This window comes from Diadema antillarum, unplaced genomic scaffold (genome assembly GCF_040938485.1).
Source record: "Diadema antillarum isolate AM-2024a unplaced genomic scaffold, OU_Dant_1.0 seq00000415_RagTag, whole genome shotgun sequence".
NCBI classification, from domain to species: Eukaryota; Metazoa; Echinodermata; class Echinoidea; order Diadematoida; family Diadematidae; genus Diadema; species Diadema antillarum.
The window spans coordinates 81488-106256 of NW_027271401.1; the positions used below are offsets into that span (position 1 = coordinate 81488).

At 40.6% G+C, this 24769-nt stretch overlaps 1 protein-coding gene across 1 annotated transcript in view; it reads right to left on the reverse strand.

The window, feature by feature from the left end:
* Positions 1-19201, reverse strand: part of LOC139732380 (abnormal spindle-like microcephaly-associated protein homolog) — a 31756-nt gene extending 12555 nt beyond the window's left edge. The window contains exons 1-16 of the mRNA XM_071643247.1: positions 19130-19201; positions 16916-17366; positions 15882-16058; positions 13088-14864; positions 12626-12778; positions 11715-11948; positions 11254-11321; positions 10495-10636; positions 9603-9733; positions 9133-9308; positions 7914-8050; positions 7005-7090; positions 5641-5859; positions 2518-2713; positions 1518-1792; positions 523-717 (exon numbers count right to left, since the gene is read on the reverse strand). Coding sequence (XP_071499348.1) covers positions 523-717; positions 1518-1792; positions 2518-2713; positions 5641-5859; positions 7005-7090; positions 7914-8050; positions 9133-9308; positions 9603-9733; positions 10495-10636; positions 11254-11321; positions 11715-11948; positions 12626-12778; positions 13088-14864; positions 15882-16058; positions 16916-17275 — 4326 coding nt within the window. The 5' untranslated portion in view covers positions 17276-17366; positions 19130-19201. The remainder of the gene's footprint in view (positions 1-522; positions 718-1517; positions 1793-2517; positions 2714-5640; positions 5860-7004; positions 7091-7913; positions 8051-9132; positions 9309-9602; positions 9734-10494; positions 10637-11253; positions 11322-11714; positions 11949-12625; positions 12779-13087; positions 14865-15881; positions 16059-16915; positions 17367-19129) is intronic.
* Positions 19202-24769: the final 5568 nt, after the last annotated feature.

Below are 24769 nucleotides of genomic sequence, written 5' to 3' on the forward strand. Positions count from 1 at the left end.
ATTACTGATCAACAACAAAAAGGAATCAAGAGCAGAAATGTGTCATTACGATAAATCGTGACAATATGCCCTGTAATGAAAAAGCTGGTTATGGTATGGAGTTTTGCTAGTATTACATTCGAGAGAAAGAGATCGAGAGACTAAAAAGAAGTATCTACACATGGAGAAAAGTGACGGAAAAGAGGAAATTGAACTTGAAATGAAACAACAAGCTTTCGGGGCATTTTCCTTTCTTGACCCGAAGAATAAACTACTGTAAACCCAGAAATTTTTGCGTGCATCAAACAAGCTTTGTGAGGAGCCAAGATTCGTGAAAGTCAAATGCACATTAAAAGTTTTTGTCTACACAATGCAAGAAATGAATATGGCAATTTGCAAATGCTTCCTGCCCTGAAAGTTTCTAGTTTTACAGTATGTGTCCAGGAACTTCAGGAAGTCTACTACAGACTGCTGCAAAGTGGTAGTTGCTGCAGTGTAAAAGGAAAATGGAATGATTCATGAAGTGAAGGTGAAATGAAATACCTGGATGTAACTGGCTGCCCTGTGCTGCTTCTCTGCCTCTCTCTCCTCTCTCAGCTTCTGGGCCTTTCGTCGGGCCAGGAATCCCCGGGACGCCGTCTGGAGGGCCAGGACGGAACTGGCCACGCGCTGGTGTCTGCGCCGCAGGAGATAGGCTCTGACGGCTGTCTGTATCTTGGTGGCTGCAGACTCCCGCAACTATTATGATAAGACAAAATGAAAGAGTGAAAAGTAGAGGGGAAAGGGTACACAGTAGTTTATTGTGTAAAAACACCTCCATGGTTGAGGCAGAGAGATTTCAAAGGTTGTATTATAAAACTTGTATTTGTTGAGGAACGGACCAGTAACATTTGCTTTGGATAGTCAAATTTTGCTTCAAAGATCAATTCAAATAGCTAATATGATGTGGTGAATCAGCCACACATAAAACACTCACAGTTTCCTAGAAATATTGAACGGCAAAACAAACTCTAACATAAACAACACAAAAGTAATGTTCCAAGTCACTTTCATGTACCAGCACAAATGGGCAATATATTTGTAGCCACATTTTTTTCATGGTTAGAGACATTGTTGAAGTTGTCCTGTACTTCATATTGTACGTACTGTAAATACTGTACTCTGAACTTCAAGCAAGTCTGTTTTTTGTTGTGGAACATGCCATGAAATTAAAGGACTGCTTGCCAACATTTTTTTTTTTTCAACTGCTTTTCTATCTAACTCCATTCAAGGTAAATACAATACAGAATATGAGAGATTTCAAGGGGCAAATATGCCGTTGTGCTAGATGTACAAAAAAAAAAAAGAAGAAAAAAATTCTAAAACAGGAATCATCAGTCCTAAATACATCCCATCAGTTAGCACCACATCTTATCACCACTACATTAGTTTCACAGATATCATTGAAAAGCTATTGCTTTACAACAGAAACTCCTCCTCCTTCCAAAATATGAAAACAACAATGAAACAAAAATAGAAGAGAGTGACTGCAAACTCACAATCTTGGCTGCTTGCTCCTTTCGCAGCCAATGGGCGCGCCAAGCCAGCTGGATGGTGCGCACCGCCCTCGTCTCCTGCCTGAGGTCCAGGAGGCGGGCGCAGAGATACGAGACGTAGGTGATGACCACCTTCTCGTCCGGGATGGTGTTAGACATGTCGGCCGAGCGCACCATCATGGGCACCCCGCCGAGCTCGGCCACCTTGTCGTAGAGGAGCTTGAAGTTCTGCCGCTCATGGGCCAGCAGCTTGTCGTGGTCAGTCTGCTTGCCAGTGGCTGAATGTGTGGGAAGAAAGGGGGGGGGGGGGGGGTAAGGGAGGGGTGGGGGTAGGGTGGAAGAGAGGATGTGGCAGGGGTGAGAAAGGGTGCAGGAAAGGTGGTGAGGGTCAATAATTATCAGTCACTTGGTAGTTGTAGCACGAAATGTAACAGATTTCAAAAGAGCTACAAAATCACACCATTTATGATGTTAAGCTTTGAATATTGAATGCGCATACTGTAGATCTTTTATTTTTCCATAAAATGTCAACAATACAACATGCTTTTGAGTTGGCTAATGTTTATCAGCTTACGGATATCAAGCTGGTGTTAGAAACCAGTTTCAAATTTGAGAAATCTGTTTCTTGATGCAATGTAAAGGTGATTCAATTCATAATCGTATGATATATGACAACAATAAGAAGTGTATTGGTCTACACTGTTAATACAAAAATGCCTGCATCTGACCACATTTGATATCACATTTTAATTGCATGTAAAAGAGAAAATGATTGTTCTGGTTCCATATTATGTTTTTCACCATATTTCTACAATGTATGGTAGACAATTCATAACACTGTCAGGATGCATCTTACTTCTAGATTCACAGAAACATTTTAGGAGTTTGCTCAAGTGGACTCTATGAATTCAAAATCTGCATATGAAATGCAATTGTGGTATTGCAGGAAATAATACATCGTAAAGAAATATGAAAATCGGGCAGGGGAAGCAGCAAGACTTACTGGGTGAAAAGGTCTGGGACCAGGTACCGTTGAAATCATCCAGGGAGCTGTTGAGGTCCAGTGCCTCCTCCCTCTGAAAGTGCATGAGGGTGGTGTCCTGGGAGATGCACTCGTAGGGCAGGAGGGCAGGGTGGTAGTGGTGGACTAGGAGGCACAGGGCACGCCCATCGCAGAACGACACGGTGAAGTTCTCGATCTGTGGTGGGAGACACGTCAAAAGTTACGATAGTATCAATCATTGTCATACTGTTTACATCAGCTATTTTTATTTCCACTGGCATTATTATCAGTACGGCTGCCACCACTATTACTACTAATACCAAGTGGTGCTAATACAAAAGCTACCTCTATTACTATAACCTTAAAGGGGATGGCTAGTAACTGATCAGCGGGAATCAGTGGGAATGCTGGGGGATGATTGTTCCAATCCTTGTGGGATTCATTTAAGAGTACATTATATATCTATTGTTGTGTGAAAATTATATGCTTCAGAATGGTCTCATATTTAAGTAATGTGCAGTTTAATGTTTCCAGGTTAGCATGCCTGTACAGTGACGGGGCGATCATTAACGGAAGTATATAATTTTCCCACAACAATAGATATATAATGTACTCTTAAATGAATCCCACAAGGATTGGAACAATCATCCCCCAGCATTCCCACTAATCAGTTACTAGCCATCCCCTTTAAGTATCACTTCTCCTACCTGGGAAGGTTTATAGTGACCTCGTCTACAGCCACTATGTCTATTTTCCAATTGGTCTACTGGCATATCGTCTATTACCGATTCGTCTAATACCCATTTGGTCTACAACTCGTTTTGTCCAGTACCCATATTGTCTAATAGTCACTTTGCCCACTACCCGTACTGTCTAATACCCAACTCGTCTAAGGAGCATTTCGTCTACAAAACAATCGATCTAATAGCCAAATCGTCTACACTCACAATGTCTATTTGCCATGTCGTCTAATATCTATTTTGTCTACTACTAGTTAGTCTACTCCTACCTCGTCTACAAGTCATTTAGTCTACATTCACTTTGTCTAGTTATCATATCGTCCAACCCATAGTTTGTCCATACCCAATATGGTCTATACCCATCTGGTCTACTCCCAACTCGTCTACTCCCAATTGGTCTACTCCCAATTGGTCTACTCCCAATTGGTCTACTCCCAATTGGTCTACTCCCAACTTGTCTACTCCCAATTGGTCTATACTCGTCTATACCCAATTGGTGTACTCCCTACTGATATAGTTTTACTCTCAACAATTTACCCAAACTGATCATTTCCATCTGGTCATGCTAATAATGAATATACCACTTTGTATAGTGTCCAGTCCGTCTCACTGTCATGAACTATTCATATTAAACCCTGCCCTTGATTAGCACAAAAATCAATATTAGACTATTCTAGTTGTTAATTATTCCGTACATGCTGAATATAAAGACATACTAATCAATGGTGAGACATGACTATCCAGTCTGCATTTTGGCCGTAAAATAACTAAATAATGATAAACTAGCTCAGTTACAATACTCCATCACAAACGAATTGTCAGTCATACGAAACAGAATTACATTTCGACCGACCACCCCAGTCCACCCGTACCTCCGTGGGCATGCATGCAGCGATCTTGGCGGGATCCCGAATGAGGAATTATCCAGTACGAGTGTAATTTGATTTTCATTGCGTTTGGTACACTAGTGAAGGTACTAACGATCCGCGCGATGTGGGCGTGTAGTTGGATGGATTGACACCGGATGCTCGCGTATACTAGTACTGTGTTGCATTTAACCGTTTACATACATCAGTACGTGGCAGACAGAATGAAGAATACTGATAATGTACTTCTAATGTGTTCCTTTTCATTTTTACCATACTTATGATTGTGTATCACTATCAAAGTTGAATGGATGGAGTGTTGAAGTTTGGACATATAAATGCTGCATGATTGCTTCTGATATAGATTACACATCCACCACAAAAATAACATGCAGCAAGTTTGTCACACTGTGACATTATCTTTTTTTCCTTTAAAAATGTCATAATTAGAACATAAAAATTTAAACCAAATGGGGCACCAAGAGCGTTCAACCTATTTCACTGGCAAAAAAGAAACTGGATGAAGTAGACTTAAATACCAAAAAAAAAAAAAAAACTATAACTAGTAGTAGACCAGTTGGGAGTAGACTAGTTGGCAGTAGACGAGTTGGCAGTAGACGAGTTGGCAGTAGATGAGTTGGCAGTAGACAAGTTGGGTGTAGACCAGTTGGGTGTAGACTAGTTGGGAGTAGACGAGTTGGGAGTAGACCAATTGGGAGTAGACGAGTTGGGAGTAGACCAATTGGGTGTAGACCAGTTGGGATTAGACCAATTGGGAGTAGACCAGTTGGCAGTAGACCAGTTGGGAGTAGACTGACTGGTTATTAGACTAATTGACTATTAGACAATGAGTTGTAGACCAATTGGCTATTAGACAAAATGAGCTGTAGACTATTTTATTCATAGACCTTATGATTAATAGACGAAATGGTCAATAGACATAATGGGTGTTAGACGAAATGTGACTTAGACAAATTGGACATTAGATAAAATGGCTAGTAGACGAAATGACAATTAGACTAATTGGCATATAGACAAAATGGTTGGTAGACGAGTTGGTAGTAGACGAAGTGAGTTTAGACGAGATGGCATTAGACTAGGTGGACAGTGGACAGGGTGGTTGTAGACGAGGTGCCAATTTACCCCTGGGAACACAACTTTTACCAAGTATAATTATACTTATACTAATAATAGAACCACTATTACCACGACTGTTAATATCAGTATTACTACTGATACATCTGTATCACTCTGAGTCTACTATAAATACCACTACTACTATTATCATCAATATCACTACTGCTACCACTTCTACCTCTACTATTACTAGAACTACTCCTACTTCTGCAGGTGCTGCTGCTACTGCTATACTACGAGCACAAAATGCTACTGCTGTTACTACAACTACTCTGTCCATATTTTAAGTGGTTTAATCTATAATGTATACTTGACTAGACAGGGCTTGGTTTGGACAGCGGAAATGCAACTGTCGACTAAAGATATCTCCCCATCCCTACCTGCATGCCGTAGAAGGAGCACACCGCCTTGCACCAGTCCATCAGAAGCATCAGTTGGGAGCTCTTGAAGTACAGGTGGGGGCCGTCGGCCCCGGGACCTGAGGGGCGCTGCTGGGTGGCCCCCGTCTTGAGGGCATCGAACTGGCGCCGCAGTCGCCGGTTCTTGGTGAGGAAGGCAATCTCCTCCTTGAGCTGTTTCTCATTCAGCATCACGCCCACCTGCAACGAGGAATTCAAACAATTTTGGCTCTGACTGGCTGGTAAACTGATGTATTCAAATTAATAGTAAACTCCCCCCTGAGATCACAGATATTAGAGTTTCATTGGCCAGTTTACTGATGTATTCTAATTATTGTTAAATCCTCCAAAACCACATAAGGTTCAATATACAATTGTATACCAGTTTACTCATTCAAATTGATGGTAATTTCCCAATTAAGACTTAATCACAAGATTTTTATAAGGTTACTTCACACTCATGTATTTCAATTCCTGGTAATTACACCCTCAAGACTTAAATACAAGATTTTCAATAGGTTGATCCACTAGTATATCTAAATTTATGAATAGTAACTTAACCCCTGAAGACTCAGATGCAAGATTTTCAGTAGGTTGATTTTAACTAATGTATTCCAATCTATGGCAATTTATGACAGAGATAGTTTTTCACCAGGCCAGTTTACTATGAGTTCAACTACTGTAAAAGTGGAAATTTTCGCGCATTTCGTGCAATGAGAAATTAACGCGAAAATAAAAGCACGCGAATATTTTGCATGCCATATGTTCCTGTAGTTGACGTCTTGATTCCGCAGAATTAAAACACACGGAACTCTTCTTATCCCGCCGAGCGCAAAAAATTAGTCACATGAAAATATCCACTTTTACAGTATCAGGGTTTGACACTTAACTTTTTTCTCTGTTGGCTTGTTAGGACCACTGAAATATTTGAATTAACAATTTTTTTTTTTTTTTTTTTTTTTTTGGGGGGGGGGGCTGAAAAAGAAATATGGTGGTAGGAAATGAAGGAAATTATATAAAAATTCAATTTGAATGTAGGCTACACAATCGGGTCACCAAGATACGGCCATTTACGAAATTTGGTGGCCCCACATCAATTTCTAGTGGCCCTGGGCCACCACTGAAGTCTAGCCCTGGGGGGTGTTTCATAAAGCTGTTCGTAAAGTTACGAACGACTTACGAGTGACTGGTGATCAGTTCTTGTGCTGAATTATGGAAATTCTGATAAGTATAGCACATCAGAACTGATCACCAGTCGCTCGTAAGCTGTTCGTAACTTTACGAACAGCTTCATGAAACACCCCCCTGTTTATAGTAGCTTCTCTCAAGTTCCTATCTTTCCTCACCTGGTAGTGAAAGATGATCCTCCAGAGTAGTTCTAGCGTCTTCTCTCGGTGTCCATCCACGATGGCTCTCTCGTTCAGACCACCTCCTGACCAGACATGAACACACGCAGTAGAACATAATGTGCATTTAAAGGTGAGAATATCATCAGAAATTTCTGAATCTAATCTAGATATCATTCCATCTACAAGGCATTCATGTTTTAACAAACACGGTTATAGCAAAATCATCAGTATGAAAATGCAAAAAGTCAGGCCCTGAAATTATCATCATTATAGTCCATGGTGCACTATTCCCTTCAGTTGGAATGAAATTTTGACAAAACAAAAGAAAACTGCTTGTTCCGAGGACATCCTAATTACAGGAATCACACTGCATCTGCTAGTCTATGTATTTCTCTTCATATATCTACAACTGTAAAGATATTCAACAATTGATCTACAGTGATTCATCATGTTTTCATGTAGTACCCTTCTGAAAGTCAATCTTGAACTTTCAACTATGAACTATGACACATCTGATCTATAATGACTGTAAAGGGCATCACAACATCATGCTCCAAAAAATTAATGTTTTTTTTTTTCACCTCTCTGGTGCATATATTGTCAGGTTTATTCGATGTTTATTGAAACGTAACTACCAATCACATCAATGTTTATCCCCTTTGACCTCTACTAAGCCCCGTACATCAGAGAAAATAAGAAAATGAATGAATGAAATAACATAATGAATTTTCATTGTGTAACTGCATGCCAACTTAGGTGCAGAAAATCTTTAATATAAAGTCAAGTGGGCAAGTTTACAAATATGCAGAGGACCAGCAATGTAATGGTGTTTACTATGATCTGACTTGTATCCTTGTTTTTCTCCTCATTTCCCCCCCCCCTTTTTTTTTTTTGCAGATTTCTTACCTTCAACATCAATTCCCCTCTCTCGGAGGCTCTTGAAGGCCACTTCAATGTTGTGGATCTTCTGCAGCCGGCTGATGGCCGGCACCCGAAGCTCTCTGGACAGTGTCCAGTTGTGGGTCAGCAACTCCACTACCCGTCTGCAACATTCAGACAAAGACAATTAGCAATCGATGGTAAAACTTTGCCTCACGTGTACACGCAGATTTGACATTATGGAGCTAAAATATGTGCCATTGCTATAAGTACTTGTAAGTCAAGAAATTTTCATGAATTGTGGCAGACGGCCTCTTTCGTGCCATGAAGTTTTCGCAAATTACCTCTGACACTCAATTAATATAATGTAGACAAGAACTTACGCTGGCATGCATTTTAATTTAATGAAACATGGCTCTCGCAAAATTTGCGAAATTAAAATGAACACAAAAATAATCTGGTTTTACAGTTATCATCAATGATAGAATGGGAATTATAAACATGGCCTTTGACAGTGTTCTCTTTTTTGCATACAGATGAAACACCAATATGCACACTGTACGAGGATGTCATTTATACTGCATTAGAATCAATCTTACACACACTCATGTTCACAGTTCTTTTGAGTTGCATTTCTTTAGTATCAAAACAAATGGCTATTAGAATGTGTGTAATGTTTGGAAATCAAGAGATGCTACCTCGTACGCATTGCAAAATGATGTGCGCGGCATGGCAAGCATTAGCACCTTGCTTATACCCATCCTTGGCATATCCCAATGCTCTATAGATGCATAAGATGCCAACTGGAACATTCGCATATCCATATACTATAAAAAGTGGAAATTTTCGCGTGAGCAACTTATCCCCATTAACCAGGTAAAGCGAATTTTGAGTGTTTTCAGTAGGGTGGAGTCATAGAGATGAAATGTGACTGCCTTGTACAGAATAAGAAGGAAAAATATTCACACCCTTTTATTTTGATGCTTAGTTTCATGTTGTGTGAAATGTCCCAAAATTTCAGTACCACGAAAATGTTTGCTTAACTTACAGTGATTAGGAAGGAAAGTTCAAAGAAGTACTGGGCAAGATACTTGTGTGCTTTTAAATGCAAATCATCGGGCAAACATAATTCCAAAGCCAGGGAGGCTTCTGTATTCTCTTGTCAAGTCATGAAGCAATATAAAGTTCTGTGGGAGCCTCACAGAGAATCAGAAATACTTAATGGCAGCTCTGCCATCATACTCACGCAAGTCGGACACCACAACGTAGGTCAACAGCGAGCTTGGTGACGGCAAAGTCGAACTCATCCAGGGGTTGCTGGACGTGGGTGACGGAGTAGCCCAGGAAGCTGAGGTGACGGGTGATGTCACCCTCGCCCCTCAGGTACTTGCGGGAGAACTCCAGAAGAATGTCGCGACTCGACTGAGGGGTCAAATAAAGATTGAAATCTAAAGTGTAAATGCTGGCAATCTCATTGATAAACTTAACACCACAGTATGCTCTCATTTCCTAAGAAAAAAACACAAGCTTGAACTCTTTGAAGTACACTGCATGAGGAACTTTATAAAGATCACAATTATTATAAACCTTGTCAGATAAGATTCTATCTAATAAGAAAGGCTGACATTCATTCCAACTAGAAAGAACAGAGGAAATGTGAGAGCAGAATGGAAATCACCAAAGTGCAGCAGGGAGCTCAGCAAGCAAGAACCTTACCTTGAGAGTGGCATCTTTGCAGAAGAGGCAGGGGTCGTGGTCGATAAGCCTTGTCAGCTTGGCGCGGTCCAGGAAGAACACGAGCATGAGGAACTTCTTCAGTGTGAACTGGGCCAAGCTGGCCGCATAGCCTGGAAGGGCAGGAAGAGACAGTGTGTTCGCACTCAGTGAACAGTTCGTCCATATCGAGGCTTGCAAAGATACACATGCAGTTATGTGGATGTCAGTCAATAAACTACTATACTATCATATTTAGGATACTATCATTCAAATATAAATGCTTGATTGGAAAAACAAACAAGCAAACAAACAAAGAAATATAAAAGAAACCAAGTCGAATAGCTAACATGCAGTCAAAGAAACCAGCACCAACAAGCAAGAACCAATGTCGGTAAAAACATAGCCTCTTTGGTGGAGCTAAAAAAGTGTGCCTTTCTTGTGTTTAATTTTTCTGAAGACTATAAAGACCACTCCTCTGATGGGACAAACAAACAGCACCAAACCACCAAAGAAGAGTCCCACCCCTCCTTACTTCCATCCCCAAGATGGTCTCTACCTACTACCAGCCAAGCGCTTTGAGAGTGAAACACCAGAAAATTTACAGCATTTGCTCTTCCTAAACAACAGCTACAATGGTATACTTCAAAAGCTGATATTTTTGCAAATGAGGAGGTCACAGACATTTTTGCAATTTGAGTCCGAGGCTGTAGTAAGTGCACTAATACCTAGGTTCATTCACCCCGCAACTTGATGCGATCAAGATCAAATAGTGATATCTTTGTGGGCTGTAAAACTCTCAGCCCAACAGTGATTTGTGAAATTCTTAGAAATGAAACCCTCCCAAATATAACGGCTTTCACCGCAGTCCGAGATGGGGGACAAGACGTTTTACCTTCTCCGAACAGATTTGGGACAGTTGGGTGGGCGTAGTCTGCTGCTATGTCGGGGTTGCCAAGGAGCCGGGTCACCACAAATCGCGAGATGCCGTAGACATCGCTGTTATCCTGGATTGGTAGGAGCTCTCCATAGATCGTCTGGAGCGTGACGTGAAAAGGGACATTGATAAGTAGTAATCAGTTAGATGTAGATCACATTATAGTTATAATGTAGTTAATCTCCGTGTTTGAACAATTGATATGCACTTCAAGATGGTTCCCTCTCTTTTTCTCTTTCTCTTGGATAGAAGAAAATTATATGAACAGAACAATGTCAAAGCTGTCATATATAGAATCCTCTTTAGAGTACTTTTATGAATTAAATGTCACAGCAGTAAAAGAAACTACAATTATCTGGGCATTTTACGACACAAACAGGTATGTTCTGTGAAAGCCACAGGCAGTAGTCATGCAACACACACAAAAACAAAACTCCATAGAATGATCAATGCCTTCACAAACCACACTGCTGTCCAGTTCATCAAGTGTTACTTTTGTCCATGATTTTCATTTCATACATACTCTCAGCCAATCCGATGCAAGGATTTCAGTAGCATAAAAAAGACTGTCAGCGCCTGATAGGCTTCATGAAATGCTGTCTTGGCTCTAAGGAATGAAATTAATGACAAAAGTCTCATAAATATCTATGGAGGACAACTTTCAGGCAACAATATTGATCTCACCCCACAATTCAAATTTTTTCCATTATGTCTCACCTCTAAGCCGATGCGCAACCACAGAGGATTGTAACACAGAATCATGTTCAGCAGCTCTTGCTTGATACCTGAGGAAAAGGAAAGGCAATAGAATAAACTATTAGCAAAGAACCAAACCATAATCACTTCCACCTCCCCCCCCCCCAAAAAAAAAAGAGAAAAGAAAACAGCTTCACGTAATTGGCCCTGATAATGTACAATCGTGAAGACATAAACCAAAGTTTCAATGATGATCTGCAGTATTTCATCGCTTGAAGGAAAATTGTGCAACTTTGCCCAAAACACAACTGCAATAACTGGAAACCAACTGTGAAAGAATATGAGCCGAAGCAACACAAACATCAGAATTGCTTCAATGAATTCAGACAGTTGTTGCATATGATATATCAAACATGTTTCTCTCTCTGCCCCAGGATAAAACCATCACTGTAGATATTTGCAATTTCTACCCAAGTACGCACCGAGGTCAGCATGCAGCATCTTGTCGCTGCGGACAACGATCCTCCCTTTCTCCACCTCCGCCTCCACCTTCTGCATCACCCGGATGATGGGCTCGCTCTGGAAGAGCAGGCAGGCTCCCCGGCGCAGCCGGTTCAGCCGGCGCCTTGCCGTGTAGGCCCGCAGCGAGAGGTCCTCTTTGGAAGGGGCGGGGCCCACCTTACTGGCTCCTTCCAGACACAGCAGGTGGGCGTCGACTAAAAATGAAGGTACATTCACACCACAAAAAGGAAACAGGTACACTTTAAAAGTGGGTCTTTAGACGCTTGAAGCAGAACAAAATCACGAGAACTTGAACAATACTTTGATTTTGATGATGTTTCGTGAAATAATCATTTGTGGATATTTATGGCTTGTTGCTCATTCCCATATTAGACATATTTATAAATATAAGATACAAATATAAAACACAGTTGTTCATGTCTGTATAATATATCTTCTTTTTTTGGGGGGGGGGGGATCCATTTTTTTCTAATTCCCCTAATTTCTCCCCATTTTCCAAGTCGTCTACCTCATACTTGACAATAGGTTATCAGATTCTGAATGGGTGACTCTGCTTTTTATTCTCTCTGTAAAAGCTTGAATAAAAAGCAGTAGAGTTGAACCTGTTGAATGCAAAGACAGGAAAAAAGAAATTATGACTCAGTCGTGACTCTTGTACATGCCTAGCAATACAATGTACCTCTTCATGAGAGATAACGATATTACACATCCTTTGGTATACAGACATTCTTACAATTGCATTGGGCCGAACAAGAAGTACTTCATAGTGAAGTTGATTCTCCTGGAGTATTGTGAACCACCTGTACTCAATGCAAACATTTATGGCATACAAATTCTGTGTATCTCGGTATGGAGAATACTAGAGACTCACTCTTGACTTTCTTGTTGGGGTCCTTAGGTGTGTCCACCTCCGGGGTTAGGATGTAGTTCAACCAGCAGGTGAACGCCCGGTCCTGTTTTTCCATCCACCGCTCATCGTAAAAGATGTTCTTTGCCGCAAATGGCAATGGATGTCTTGGAAGAGCTGTAAACACCAAGAGGTAGGCAGAAAAGAAGAAGAAGAAAAAAATAAAGGTTGATGAGGATAACCCAACCAGAAATTAATTTAAAACTAAGTTGAGATAGTGATTATGAACTCCCAACTTTGAATCACATTACTAACAGTTTTTGACGCCAAATGTTAAAGTCAAGTGGAAATTACATGCAAATGACCTTATTGATGACAGATTATCAAATCAAGGAGAAGGGCTGATACAAAGAAGTACCATAGGTGGCAGAAGTAGTAAATGGCTATATAGCAGAAAACAAAAGATGTTGTCAAATAGATTGATACCTGTGCGAGTGGGCTTTATCAGCTGGAGCTTGGCCATTGGGACACCCTTGACTGCCTTGGGAGCCCTTGGCTTGCTCCTGGCGGGTTTAGCAGCAGCCTTGATCGGAACTTCCTTCCCCGTGGCTGCAGCTTTCCTGAGAGCCACGGTCCTGTTCATGAGCTGGGAGGAGCCTGGCTTGGCGGTGCCTTTCTTGAGGGATGCACCTTTGGCAGTTGCAGAAGCGGTGGTGGCGCCCTTTCTCAGAGAGGTCTTGTGCTCTGGGGAAGGGCGACTCTTCTTGGGTGGGCTGGTCTTCCCATGGGGATCACTGAGCCTCTTCCTATTAAGCTTGCTGGTCACCACACTCCTGTGGATTGTGAAATCCTCCCCTGGCTTCGGAGATGATCTCGCAGCAGCTCCCGCCGCCCTCTTGGGCGCACTGGAGGGAGACGGTTTAGATTCCTGTTTCCTTGCAGGAACTTTCACAGTTGCAGCCGGACTTCGTCCGCGAGCTACTTGTCCTGACCTACTGCTGGTCTCTCGAGCCGATAGGCTGCCGGAGGGAATTTTGTGACTTCCTTCTGCTGGAATCTTTTTACTATTTCCGAGGGAGATATGCCAGACCTGGGATCGATTCTTTCTCTCTGGTTCAGAGATCGATGCTAATTCAGTTTTCTGACTCTCATGAGGGGATGATTTTGGAATATTTGGGTTCTCTGGCTCTGGTTTGAAAGCTTCGACTGCTACACCGAGTGAGGTGTCTTCTGGAATTGGCTCCACATCTACTGTCCCAGATCCTAACTCTGGTTCATCTTCCACTTGCTCACCTGCCTTGACATTGTCTGTCATTTCCTGTACCATAGCAGAACTACATTCATCCTTTACAAAAACGTCATTGTCAGGAGTTGATGGTGTCTTGATGGCTGCTGTTTCCTGGTAAGGCTCCTCATCTTCCAGGGAGTCCCTGTCCATACTCCCCTTGCTGGGCTCCTTGCTGCTTTCGCCAATGACTGGTTCTTCCATCACCCGGTCCGATGGGCAAAAACTGTCATCGATTCTTGTCGACGTCAAGGGACATTCCTCCCGCTGGCTGTCTGTGCCAAATATTTTCTGCGCAGATGACGCCGGTGTGGCCTCAACATGGCTTATCTCGGCATCCGCGAAGGTCAACCGATGTGGGACAGCACCTCTGCCATCGCTGAGCCGGGACGATGGCGACTTTGCCTTAGTCACGGTGGCCATCTGCTCCTTGGATAGCCTCCGGATGGGATCCGCAGGGGCCTTCTTGACGAGTACCACCTTCCGCATGCAAGACTCTTCTCCCTCCCTCCTTCTCTCTTCCTTCTTTTGCAGCAGTGGAGAGAGACCATCGCACACAGTCAGGGTCTCCCTTTGCGGCGTACTCCTAATTTTGCCGTCGGCAAAGGGAGACTGCCAGGCGATCTCTGACAGGGCCTTGGCAGTGAGCTGAGGGCTGAAGGCACACACTTTCCCTCCCACAATCACCCTCTCCACCTGGTTCCCTGCAAATGCGTGACTTGGAGTCAGCACCTGCTCGAGGACAGTTCCCACCGACCTGGCACGAGCCTTCCTCGATCTGGGCGAATCAGCATGTTTCGTCCCCTTGTTGGGGACTTTGTTCTCTTTGTCGGTGACTTCTTGGCATGGTTTCGGCTGGGGAGACTTCTTGTGGACGAATGTTTCCCTGCGAAGGTTTGTGACAGCGAGAGCATTCTGTCTAGCCTGAAGAGCTTGACCCTTGCGAGCAGTATACGTTGATCTGCGATTTACATTTCTCTGCAAAGATAAAAATATTTGAACAAGAAGTAACTGACAGACCTCAAGGGGTAAATAACTGAATGCATGGATTACAAAGACCATGGTTACAATTATTTCAGGTACAGGATTTGTAGTTTGGCATTGTATTGGTTTTGAGAGCTAAAATCTGACATGCCAGGAAAATTTTAGAAACAGTATGCTTGCCCCATGAGCACAATTTTGTTTTCTTCATTTACCTGTATTGAGTGGATGATGTATCTACATAAAGTAAGTCTTTTTTTTTTTTTGCCATGATACATACAGTATTGTGTGCCTCTGCCTTGCTTTCATGAGACACAACACCTTCTCTAATTGTTGTATGTTAGTTTTTGCAATCAATGGCATTCATGATGTCACCACTGATTTTCTGACTCAGTGTGAAATGTTGTTGTTGGAAGACTGCAGCATGTACATCACAATATCCCTGGCTTGACTGCACATTGAAAATATGCAGTCTCTAACAGTGGTTTGGGGGGGGGGGATGAGTGACAAGAAAAAAAAAATTTCAACAACAAACAAAAGCTATGGCATTTTAGCATGATGTTATATGGAAATGGATGATTAGTTGAGGTTCTTGACAGTGTTTCATGAAACTTGTCAGTTACTTGTTGACTGTCTTATGATGAAATCATGAAATGCCCCCAAAGCTTTGCTGTTTCTTGGCAGTACATGAGAATACACAAGTCTAGGCTACATTGATATGCCAACTTGCTATAGACAGGTGGCCACAATTGACAGGGTCATTAACATGGCTTTTCTCTTCATGGGAGGATTTTGCTTTTCTTAAGTCGCCATTATACAACAGGTGATCGCTAAGGCAGGTTTGACTGCATTTGTAAAAGTTCATATAGACGAAAGATACAGGCAACTCCTGCAATAATGAAGTACTGGGGAAGTATCTAGAGGATACTTTTTCCTTCACAAGTATCAATGTAGAGCCCTACTTGGAACGATGCTATGCAAGCACCCAGGCAGGAAACACTCATGGCATACTACCTTTTTCTTTGGAACCGACACAGTTCCAAGGATGATGAGCTGGAGACGAAAGGCGCCCTCACACTTGAGGGTGACCAGCTCCCTGACGTTCTTCTCCTCTGTCGGTGTCCAAGAGATGGGGACCACCAGGCTCTCCCGGGCCTCCAGCTCATACTGGGTGTCGGGCAGAGAAAAACCCTGCAGGATATTCAAAGAACATTTACTGGTATTAAGTAGGAGAGTAGCGAATTTAAATGCGAATCTGGTGGAGTCTTACAAGAAACACTCAAATATATGGTCAGTAAAAGAACTTTATAAAAAGTTTTGAGTAAATATATAATGAGGAATTTTGCAGAACCTACTTTGACAAAGTAGTATGCACATCCATTGGGACTGTGGTGCATTCAGGAAAAATGTCAACCTGAGACAACAAGACAATCATTACAAATACAGAACAATTCCTGTAAGCTGTCATAGGGTTTGTTACTTCATTTTTCATGACTAGTGTGTATCTATTTGCCATGTACATGAAGCATTACGAACTTGTCTCTTCAAAATAAAAATGTGCATATTTCACTGACCAAGTATTCATGGAAAGTCATATCCAACAGCCAGGATTGTAAATTACTAATGTTACTAACAGAAGACTGCCTAAAAAGAAGTTAGGATTATCAAATGATACAATGAAAGTGAATAAGAGTTATTGAATGCAGGGAATAATATTCCTGGCATTGCATCGCAATTAAATAATCTATGTATTTTTTTAAATTCCACTGCTTGTGCTAAACAAACTCTCTTTTGTGTACTTGGCAGTTTTCTTCAACAGAAGTGTGCAGCATACCAAATATCTGAAATATCATTCCTTTAGGAGCTAAAATTGCTAACAAAATTCAAGTTGGAAAATTATTCCCTGTTATAATGTAAAAACAGTGTTTTCAACTTCAATGCAGAGTTATTTCAGAAACAGAGGAACAGGAACGGCAGCCCTCTTCCTTCACTGTAAGTTGCTGAAATTGTGCGTTGAAGTTTGAGATAGTGTCTGCCACCTCACTAACCTTTGAGAAGGGAAACTTTTCAACTGCCACCTCTTGCGGGAAGTCGTGCGGGTTCTCCAGCCGCAGGTTTTTCACTTTGGTCCGGCCGAGGCGGACCCCATCAAAAGACAGCATGACCTTTTTGGTGAAATGTGTTATCTGCAGCGTGGCAATCTCCTCCTCCTCTTCCGACGATGGCCCTCTCACGTTCGAACCCGGAGCCACTTTCACGGGAGTTCCGCTTCCGCCGGCAAACCACGAGCGGCGCTTCTTTCGCTCAGCGGCTGCCGCGTTGTGTTCCTGCTCGGCCGTGGGAGTGTGTGCCCTGACCCAGGGGTCGCAGAGCACCGGGGTACCCCGCGTCAAGTTGGAGTCATCCATTCCGGATGGGGTTGAATCTCCTCTCACTTCTCAATTTCAGGGTTAGAAACCCCGTCAGACAGTCCTCACGATTTGTCAATTCTTTTGTTTTCTGGCGAATTGAAATTGGAAAACCAAAGTCAATGGAATAATTTCTGCACAGTACTTACAGGGTAAGAATAGTAACTGCCCATGGTGTCTGTGATAGACACTATATTTGAGAGTGACAAGTCAGCCCTTTCAAAACATTTTGTTGTCAATTTTTCTTTTCTTTCAATTTGTTTTTTGTTCAGAATGACTAGAGGTCTAGCCCTTCCACAAATAATTTTATTGCCATCCAGTGAATCTCCAGTGCTCAGACACTACATGAGAGAGTGTACTGCAGGTAGATAATCATCAACAGTTATCACACACAGTACATGCAGTGTATGCAAAATTTGCTTTTAAAGGGGAAATCCAGTCTAAATATGTTAGTCTGGTTTTAAAAAAATAAAATCTTTTGAGTTCAACAGTAAAAATTTGATTGAAATCGGATGACAAAAGTGATAACATTTTGAAGTTTTGCTTTTCTGCAATCAGTTCTAAGTTGTGACAGTGGATATATACATGTATGCAATGAGTGAGCTAACCATGTCATAACCTCACAATTTTCCATTGATCGGAAAGTACAAAAAATGCAAAAATTCAATGTTTGAATTGGATACCTCAGCCATTTTTTAAAAGGCATTAAAAAACACGACTTCATCAAACAAACTTTGCAATCCTTTTAGAATTCTAAATGTATGCTCTTTAACATTAACCATTTGTGGTTTCAAGAATTCTAATTATCTCGCAAAAAAATAACAATCGGAAATCTGAATCCCCCATCTCAACCAAAAACATCAGAAACCTTTAACAAGTCCCATCGGGCCTGAAGGAGTGAAAGGCTTTTTTGTAGCGCGTTCTTCTACTTTAGACAGAAAGATCCGTTTGTCCAGAGGAGTCTTTTATTTTTATTGACATTATCACTCTCCTACGTAGATGTTCCTAGACAGTATACAAGTAGGAGGGGATTATTCCATGAAGCCAGACACAGTCTCCGCGGAACATATCCCCCACGACCAGATTTACAGACTGATCTTTTGGTCCAGTTTAACTTTAAATTCTACTCCATCATCATGACCATCAACCCACTCTCCAAGGCACAACCTTAACAGTGTTGACAGTGTTAGTCTAGGCACCCTGTCCCTACATAAAATACTTTGTTGGTGTCAATCATGGTCAATACTGTCATGTTCACGACACCTGAGCATACAATCATTAGCATCAGTAGATTTTTCTGCCGATTGTGACATGCGACATGGCACCCTGGGCCACTTCCCCTGTATTTTTACTGTACTGCTCCTGGCACACGGCCACAGCACTGGTACGTGGGGGCACGGTTTGAACTACGCCGCCACCCACCACCAAAATTCCGTGCACCATAGGCCTACTCCGCACCACGTCATTGACCACCACCATCACGTCATAAATCGCCATGGATTAGACAGAAAAATCCGTCTTTCCGGAGGAGTTTTCTAAAATTCTGAACTCGTACGGTCCTCCTTATCCCCGACGACAAGATACGGACTTTTTACGGTATGGGCATTTAGCGTGTTTTTACACAAACGTTTAACGTTAATGGACTTATTACTCACAGTTACAGTTTACAGTAACACTACGTACACTACAGGACTGGACTCATCCTCCCTTCAACTTCATTCGTCTTCTCAAGACATCAAGTCAATGCCTTTTACGCTTGAAAAATGTGGGGTAATAAACGACATCATAACATTGTCTTCAATGTTTATGTGAAGGTGTTAACAAATACAAGCGAAATTCCGCCAAAATACTCACAGATTTGCCGATATTTATCAGCCATCGCTCCACACGCAGCTCAGAATGGCAATCATAACAACATGGTCTGCCTCACGTTGAGCTAGCTAGACGATCGTGCACCAAACGTAATACACAGCAGCCCATACAAATTTCGCACGTTGCTTCAATAGACTTCGAACGGACCAATGAAAGACGCGCTGGTGGGTGCGCTACCGAAGCATTGACCAATCAGCGATCAAGTTTATATGGCCATTTTTAAATGCCCTCGTTTGCAGTTTGATCAAGCACGAAAAATAAACAGCACGCTGCAAAGTCCATTCAACTATAATACGGGTAGGCTTACTGGTGTATCTTGTGCAGACAAATAGGAATGATCAGCTACAGTACTAGCTTTAATATTTGTAACATTTTCAAAGTGATCTAGCTTTGTCGCCGTGAGTAATTAGAATCTGATTTCTAATCTTACGTTTGGTTCTAAAAGCCATAACTTTTGTTTTTATAGTGGCATTGATTTTCATTTGATTAATTCTGAACCGTTCACACGATAGATTAATAAATTAAAATCAATATTCCTTTTGCATAGTCATCTAAATACTTACAATATTTTTCCCTTGTAAAATATTTTGTAACAATGCCGTGTCTTCGGCGTAAAGGGTGATTTTAGTTTGATTTTTATTGATAAACAAACAGAAAAGGAAGGGCACCTTCTTCTTCTTCTCCTTCTTCTTCCTGTTCAGTACAGTCCACCTTTGGTGTATTGTCGTACTGTTGGCAGGCATGGTGTGGAGATCAAAGGGCACTATAGCACCTCATAAGCAAACATGCCGCCAAATATAGGCCCTACAATTTAGATGACGGCTAACACAGACCTACTGGCGATATAGACCTACTTACTTTGAATAGTTAAACATCGTCCTTATTCTATCGTATTCCCCTCTACCCTATGTCCCCCCCCCCCTAAAAAAAAAAGAAAAAAAGAAGAAGAAAATAAATAAATAAATAAATGAAATAAAAATGAAATAAAGATACAACGGTAACTTCCGCAAGGATAACTTTAAAAATAGTGAATCAATCTATCACAATTTCAGGGTATGAAACTATAACTCATTGCCCACATCCATTAAATTTGCTTCAGTGGCCAAAGAGAAATGAGGACTCCTGCAGAGGAGTGAGAGCACGTCAGGAATCCCTTCCCTCCAAGTCCTGTCTATTGTGTTTACACATTGATATGTAGTTCCAAGAGCATTCAAGTGCTAAACTTGGAAGAATCAGACTCATGACACGCCCCACAACAATCCACACCTCCCCGTGACTGCCTAACCAAATTGAATGGGGTTTCCTTCAAAATGGAGCTAAGATGTTATATTTTAAGACCTTGAAGTAGAATTTGGGCGGTTTAATCGTATTGGGTGTTATCAATGCAAAAATCTGATTGTAACTTTTTTTTTTTTGGACATACTGTATAGGTCTCACGCTATGATCCGCGAAGCGAAACGCAATATTTAACACTCGCAGTGCAATCTGGAATAAGAAGAGGGAATGAAACTGAGAAGTAGAGAATTGCTGAGAATTTCGTTTTGTTGTGTCGTTGACAAAAGGAAGTATGAAGTCCAAGCATGGCAAAAACAAAAAGATTCGTCCACTTTATACAAGCGACGGGGATATATTCCATGGCAAAGTTGAGGCTCAGTTTCAGCATGAACTAATACACCATGATGGACCATGAAATAAGGGCGTTTAAGAAATGGAGTTCCAACTGGCTGTAATTATTCAAACCGTTTTCAGTTTTTGTTTATTGATGTACAAAAGAATTCCACAGGTGCATTTCCGTCTTTGATGATCGATGGGAGGCGCCGTCTTGCTGGGCAATCTGAGGATTCATTTTAACGTTAACATGTTTACTAAACTTTGCTTGTTTATTTCTTTTAATGAAACGAAATCTCACTTAATGATAAAGCATATAAATCCTGTCCCGAAATATATGGAAAAGTGTAAATCAGAACTATATCATAATCATTATGAAAGTGTTTAAAACTGTACCCCCTGGAAAGCCTGTTTATCACGTAATCCACATAATCCCGACAAATAGAACTGATACGGAATAATCTTAGAGTATAATTTCTTATTAACAGATGTATCAGATCAGTGCCCGGGCATGCCCAGTGGATTAAAAGAAACACATTGCTGTCTGTTACAAAGATAAGATGAAAACCATAATTGTAGTTCGGTTGTTTTTTTATGCCAGAGTAAGGCATTTTTGATAAGAGGATTTCGTGCAATATGATATCAAAGGCCTTTTAGGTCTTAAAAAATGCTCCTGTTATTAAGCCGAAATCAAGATTATTCAATAAAAAATAGTAATTTCAATTAAACATGTTACCGTTGAATGCTTCGGGCGAAAACCTGATTGCCTCTGCGATAGCAATTTGTTTTCTTGCAAGAATTCTTAAAATTGTATGTGGAACGCCCTTTCAAGAATTCTGACACACAATATAATAGAGATATCGGACGAAATTTGCCTAATTCACCTGTACCGTAAAACGGGGTCAATAGGGACGGCGAGGTGAATAGGGACAAAACCGAGAAAAGTTTTTTTGAATGTTCATGTTTCATATTTGCTTGAACTTTTTTTCTTATTTTTATCACAGGATGGAAGGACCATCCAACAGTGTCCAGAAAGTGGTCCTCCTGAAGTGAAAATTTTTTTAAAGGGTACAGGAGGTCCAAATAAAAACTTTTCAAAAAATCACAAAAAAATCAAGGCGCCAGTCAAAACTTTTCTGCTCCTGTGGCCATTGATTAATGAAATTCGCTGAAAATGTTCATGAATCTAGCCTATTATGTCCTACAACACACCTTTAAATATGAAATAATTATTCCAACAGGAATTTGTGACAGCACATTTTTTCTTCTCTTGGGCAAAAAAAAATCAGTTAGACTGGGGTGAATAGGGGCACCATGGTGTCGTTTGATTGGCCCTTTAAATTTTCTGTATGATTAACTATTATAATGTCATAAATTGCTCTGAAATGTTTGTTACACTGTATGTCCAGCTATTTCCAAAAGTGTGAATTTTTATTCTAAATCTCTTGACAAGAGAGCAATACTGATCTTTGGATAGGCCTATGTGGCTTCACTTTTGTATACATAGATGAGAGTGAACTTTGCTGTCTTAACCCTAACTTGGGGAGGAAGGGTCTGGGAACCCCAGCCCCACCCACCCTCTTGGGAATTTTTTTTCACTGCCTAAGACAGGCTAGGACTTTTCCACTTGTATTTCATGACCCTTTTCTCTGTCTTCTGCATGTTTTAAAGGGATCGTACAGTTTTGGTTGAGACCTAATTTCAAGTTTCTAACTTTTTTTGGTGACTGAGAAACCTCTTATGAAATATGAAAAAGCATGTAATTCTACGAGGAATTCAACGTTTATTTGATAAAAATTGGTTTTAAAGTGGCTGAGATATCCAAAAAAGAGTAATTCTTATAAAGTGTGGGACCCACACTTTATTACGATCGCTTTGTTTTACTTTGTTTTTAGATGTTTCAGTCATTCCAAACCCGATTTTCATCAAATAAACTTTGAATTCCCTTTGAAATGGTATGCTCTGTACTTTGTCATAAGTGTTTTCTTGGTATCTCGCAAAAAGTTAAAAGCCCAATTTTCATCTCCACCAATATACTGTCCCCTTAATGCCAATAACACATCTCTTTGGGTCAGACCCATACTATAGGTGCCAGCTTATATAATTGCTGTATAAAGAACTCCCAAAATATCCCCGACATCATAAGAGTCAAGTTACACTGAATTTAGAGTGTATGAATAAGATTGTACATCGTGATTTGCCACTAGAAGAAGTCTAGTGGGTTAATATCTGAGTGCAATTCAATGGATTAGTAAAGTTTTGACTTACTTTTCAATCTTAACCTTTGACCTGATGGGTCACATTTTTTCATATCAGCTCATTTTGTTGGGCTGTTGCAATATTTGTTAAAGATTGATTCATCAATGGAATAGATTGCTCTTAAATGTTTGTATATCATTTTTAAATTCTGTAGTTGTTCCCTTAATCCATTTCATTGGATGGATTGAAAAAAAATGCCTCCAAATAGCTCTTTTTGGATCAAAAATAGTGTTGTCCCTGTTGACCCCAAATTTGGGGTCAACAGGGACAGCGTCATTTTATCAAAAAACATACTTTTCCCCCAAATATTTATTTTTTTCACAATACCAAATTAAAGGTATGGACATAAAATCCCCACATAAGATCGAGTCTCTGGGCTGCATGAAAAGAAAAATACAATCATAATAACTTTAAATTTGTCCCTATTCACCCCGTTTTACGATATCACCACCTTTGGGGTACATGGACAATTTTTAAAGCCCCCCCCCCCCCCCCCATGAATAGTATCATTGACTGGTGGATCATCCCATATCTTCAACTCCTTCCCCGCTCTCATTCTCTCTGCCTCCACTCACCGTATTCAAGCAATTCTAATTACTTTCACATTATTATCATTGATGAAATGTGCTTGAAACTCTAAGTATAAGTATTTGTATAAGTAAAGTATATAAATATGCGTTCACTGCAAAAAGTCCGGTGTTAAATAGTGAACACCGAGCTGGTGTTAAATTTTCGGTGCTCATTTATGGTGTTAAATTAACACCTCCGGGTGTCATTTCCAAATATAAAACTGTTTTTTAAAGAGTTTCTTAGTAATTGCACTTCTTGTTGATTTTTAATTTAAACAAGACGATCAAGAATTTTACATTAAAATACTAGATTTTTGAAAAAATGTGAAAAATAATACATTTACACCACAGTAACACCAGCTGGTGTGGTCTCTTATTGAAGCTGGACGGGTGTTAAACCATTGATATGAACACCAACAAATATCAAATCAACATCATGTGGTGTCATTTTTGAATTAACACCAGTACAGTGTCAAAATAACACCAGGTACAGTGTCAAATTAACACCACGAAGTGTCAGGTGAGCACTTTTCAACACCATCACAGTGCATTTTCTACACCTGTGGGTGTGGTCCTCTATTGAAGTTTGATCGGTGTTAGATTTAACACCCATGGTGTTAAATCTAACACCGATGTTTTTACAGTGTTGTTTCCAACTCTGCCTCTTTTCTTCTCTCTATCTTCCACCTTTGTTTTATCAATTGAATGCGCCTATTGTTCAGTTGAATTGTAATAATTGTTTGTAGGGGATCATTTCCAGCCAGCCTCTTGTGTGCTTTCTATGATCCCTCCATTCAAAATGTATAAATGTACCAAGGCAATTGTGTTTTGATTTTTGTAAATGTTATGTTTTGATATGGAAATAATGAATGAATGAATGAACGAATGAATTAATGAATGAATGCATGAATGAATTGTTCATTTTCTGCGAACAAAATCGAGATGTTTATTAAAATGTACCAATTTGAATGATCGACGGACTTCTATAATGCATATAATCTGCCGTAAGCCCTACAGATTCATGTATCATTGCAAATGAAAAATATTTGAATTGACTTATGTAAAAGCAAATTGGCCTATTTCCACAAACAGTAATATGATAATGAAATTATTTTGTCTTCGACGTATTGGCCCTATATAATTATATACGTGTTGAATAGAGAAATGACTTTTCTCTTTCTTTATT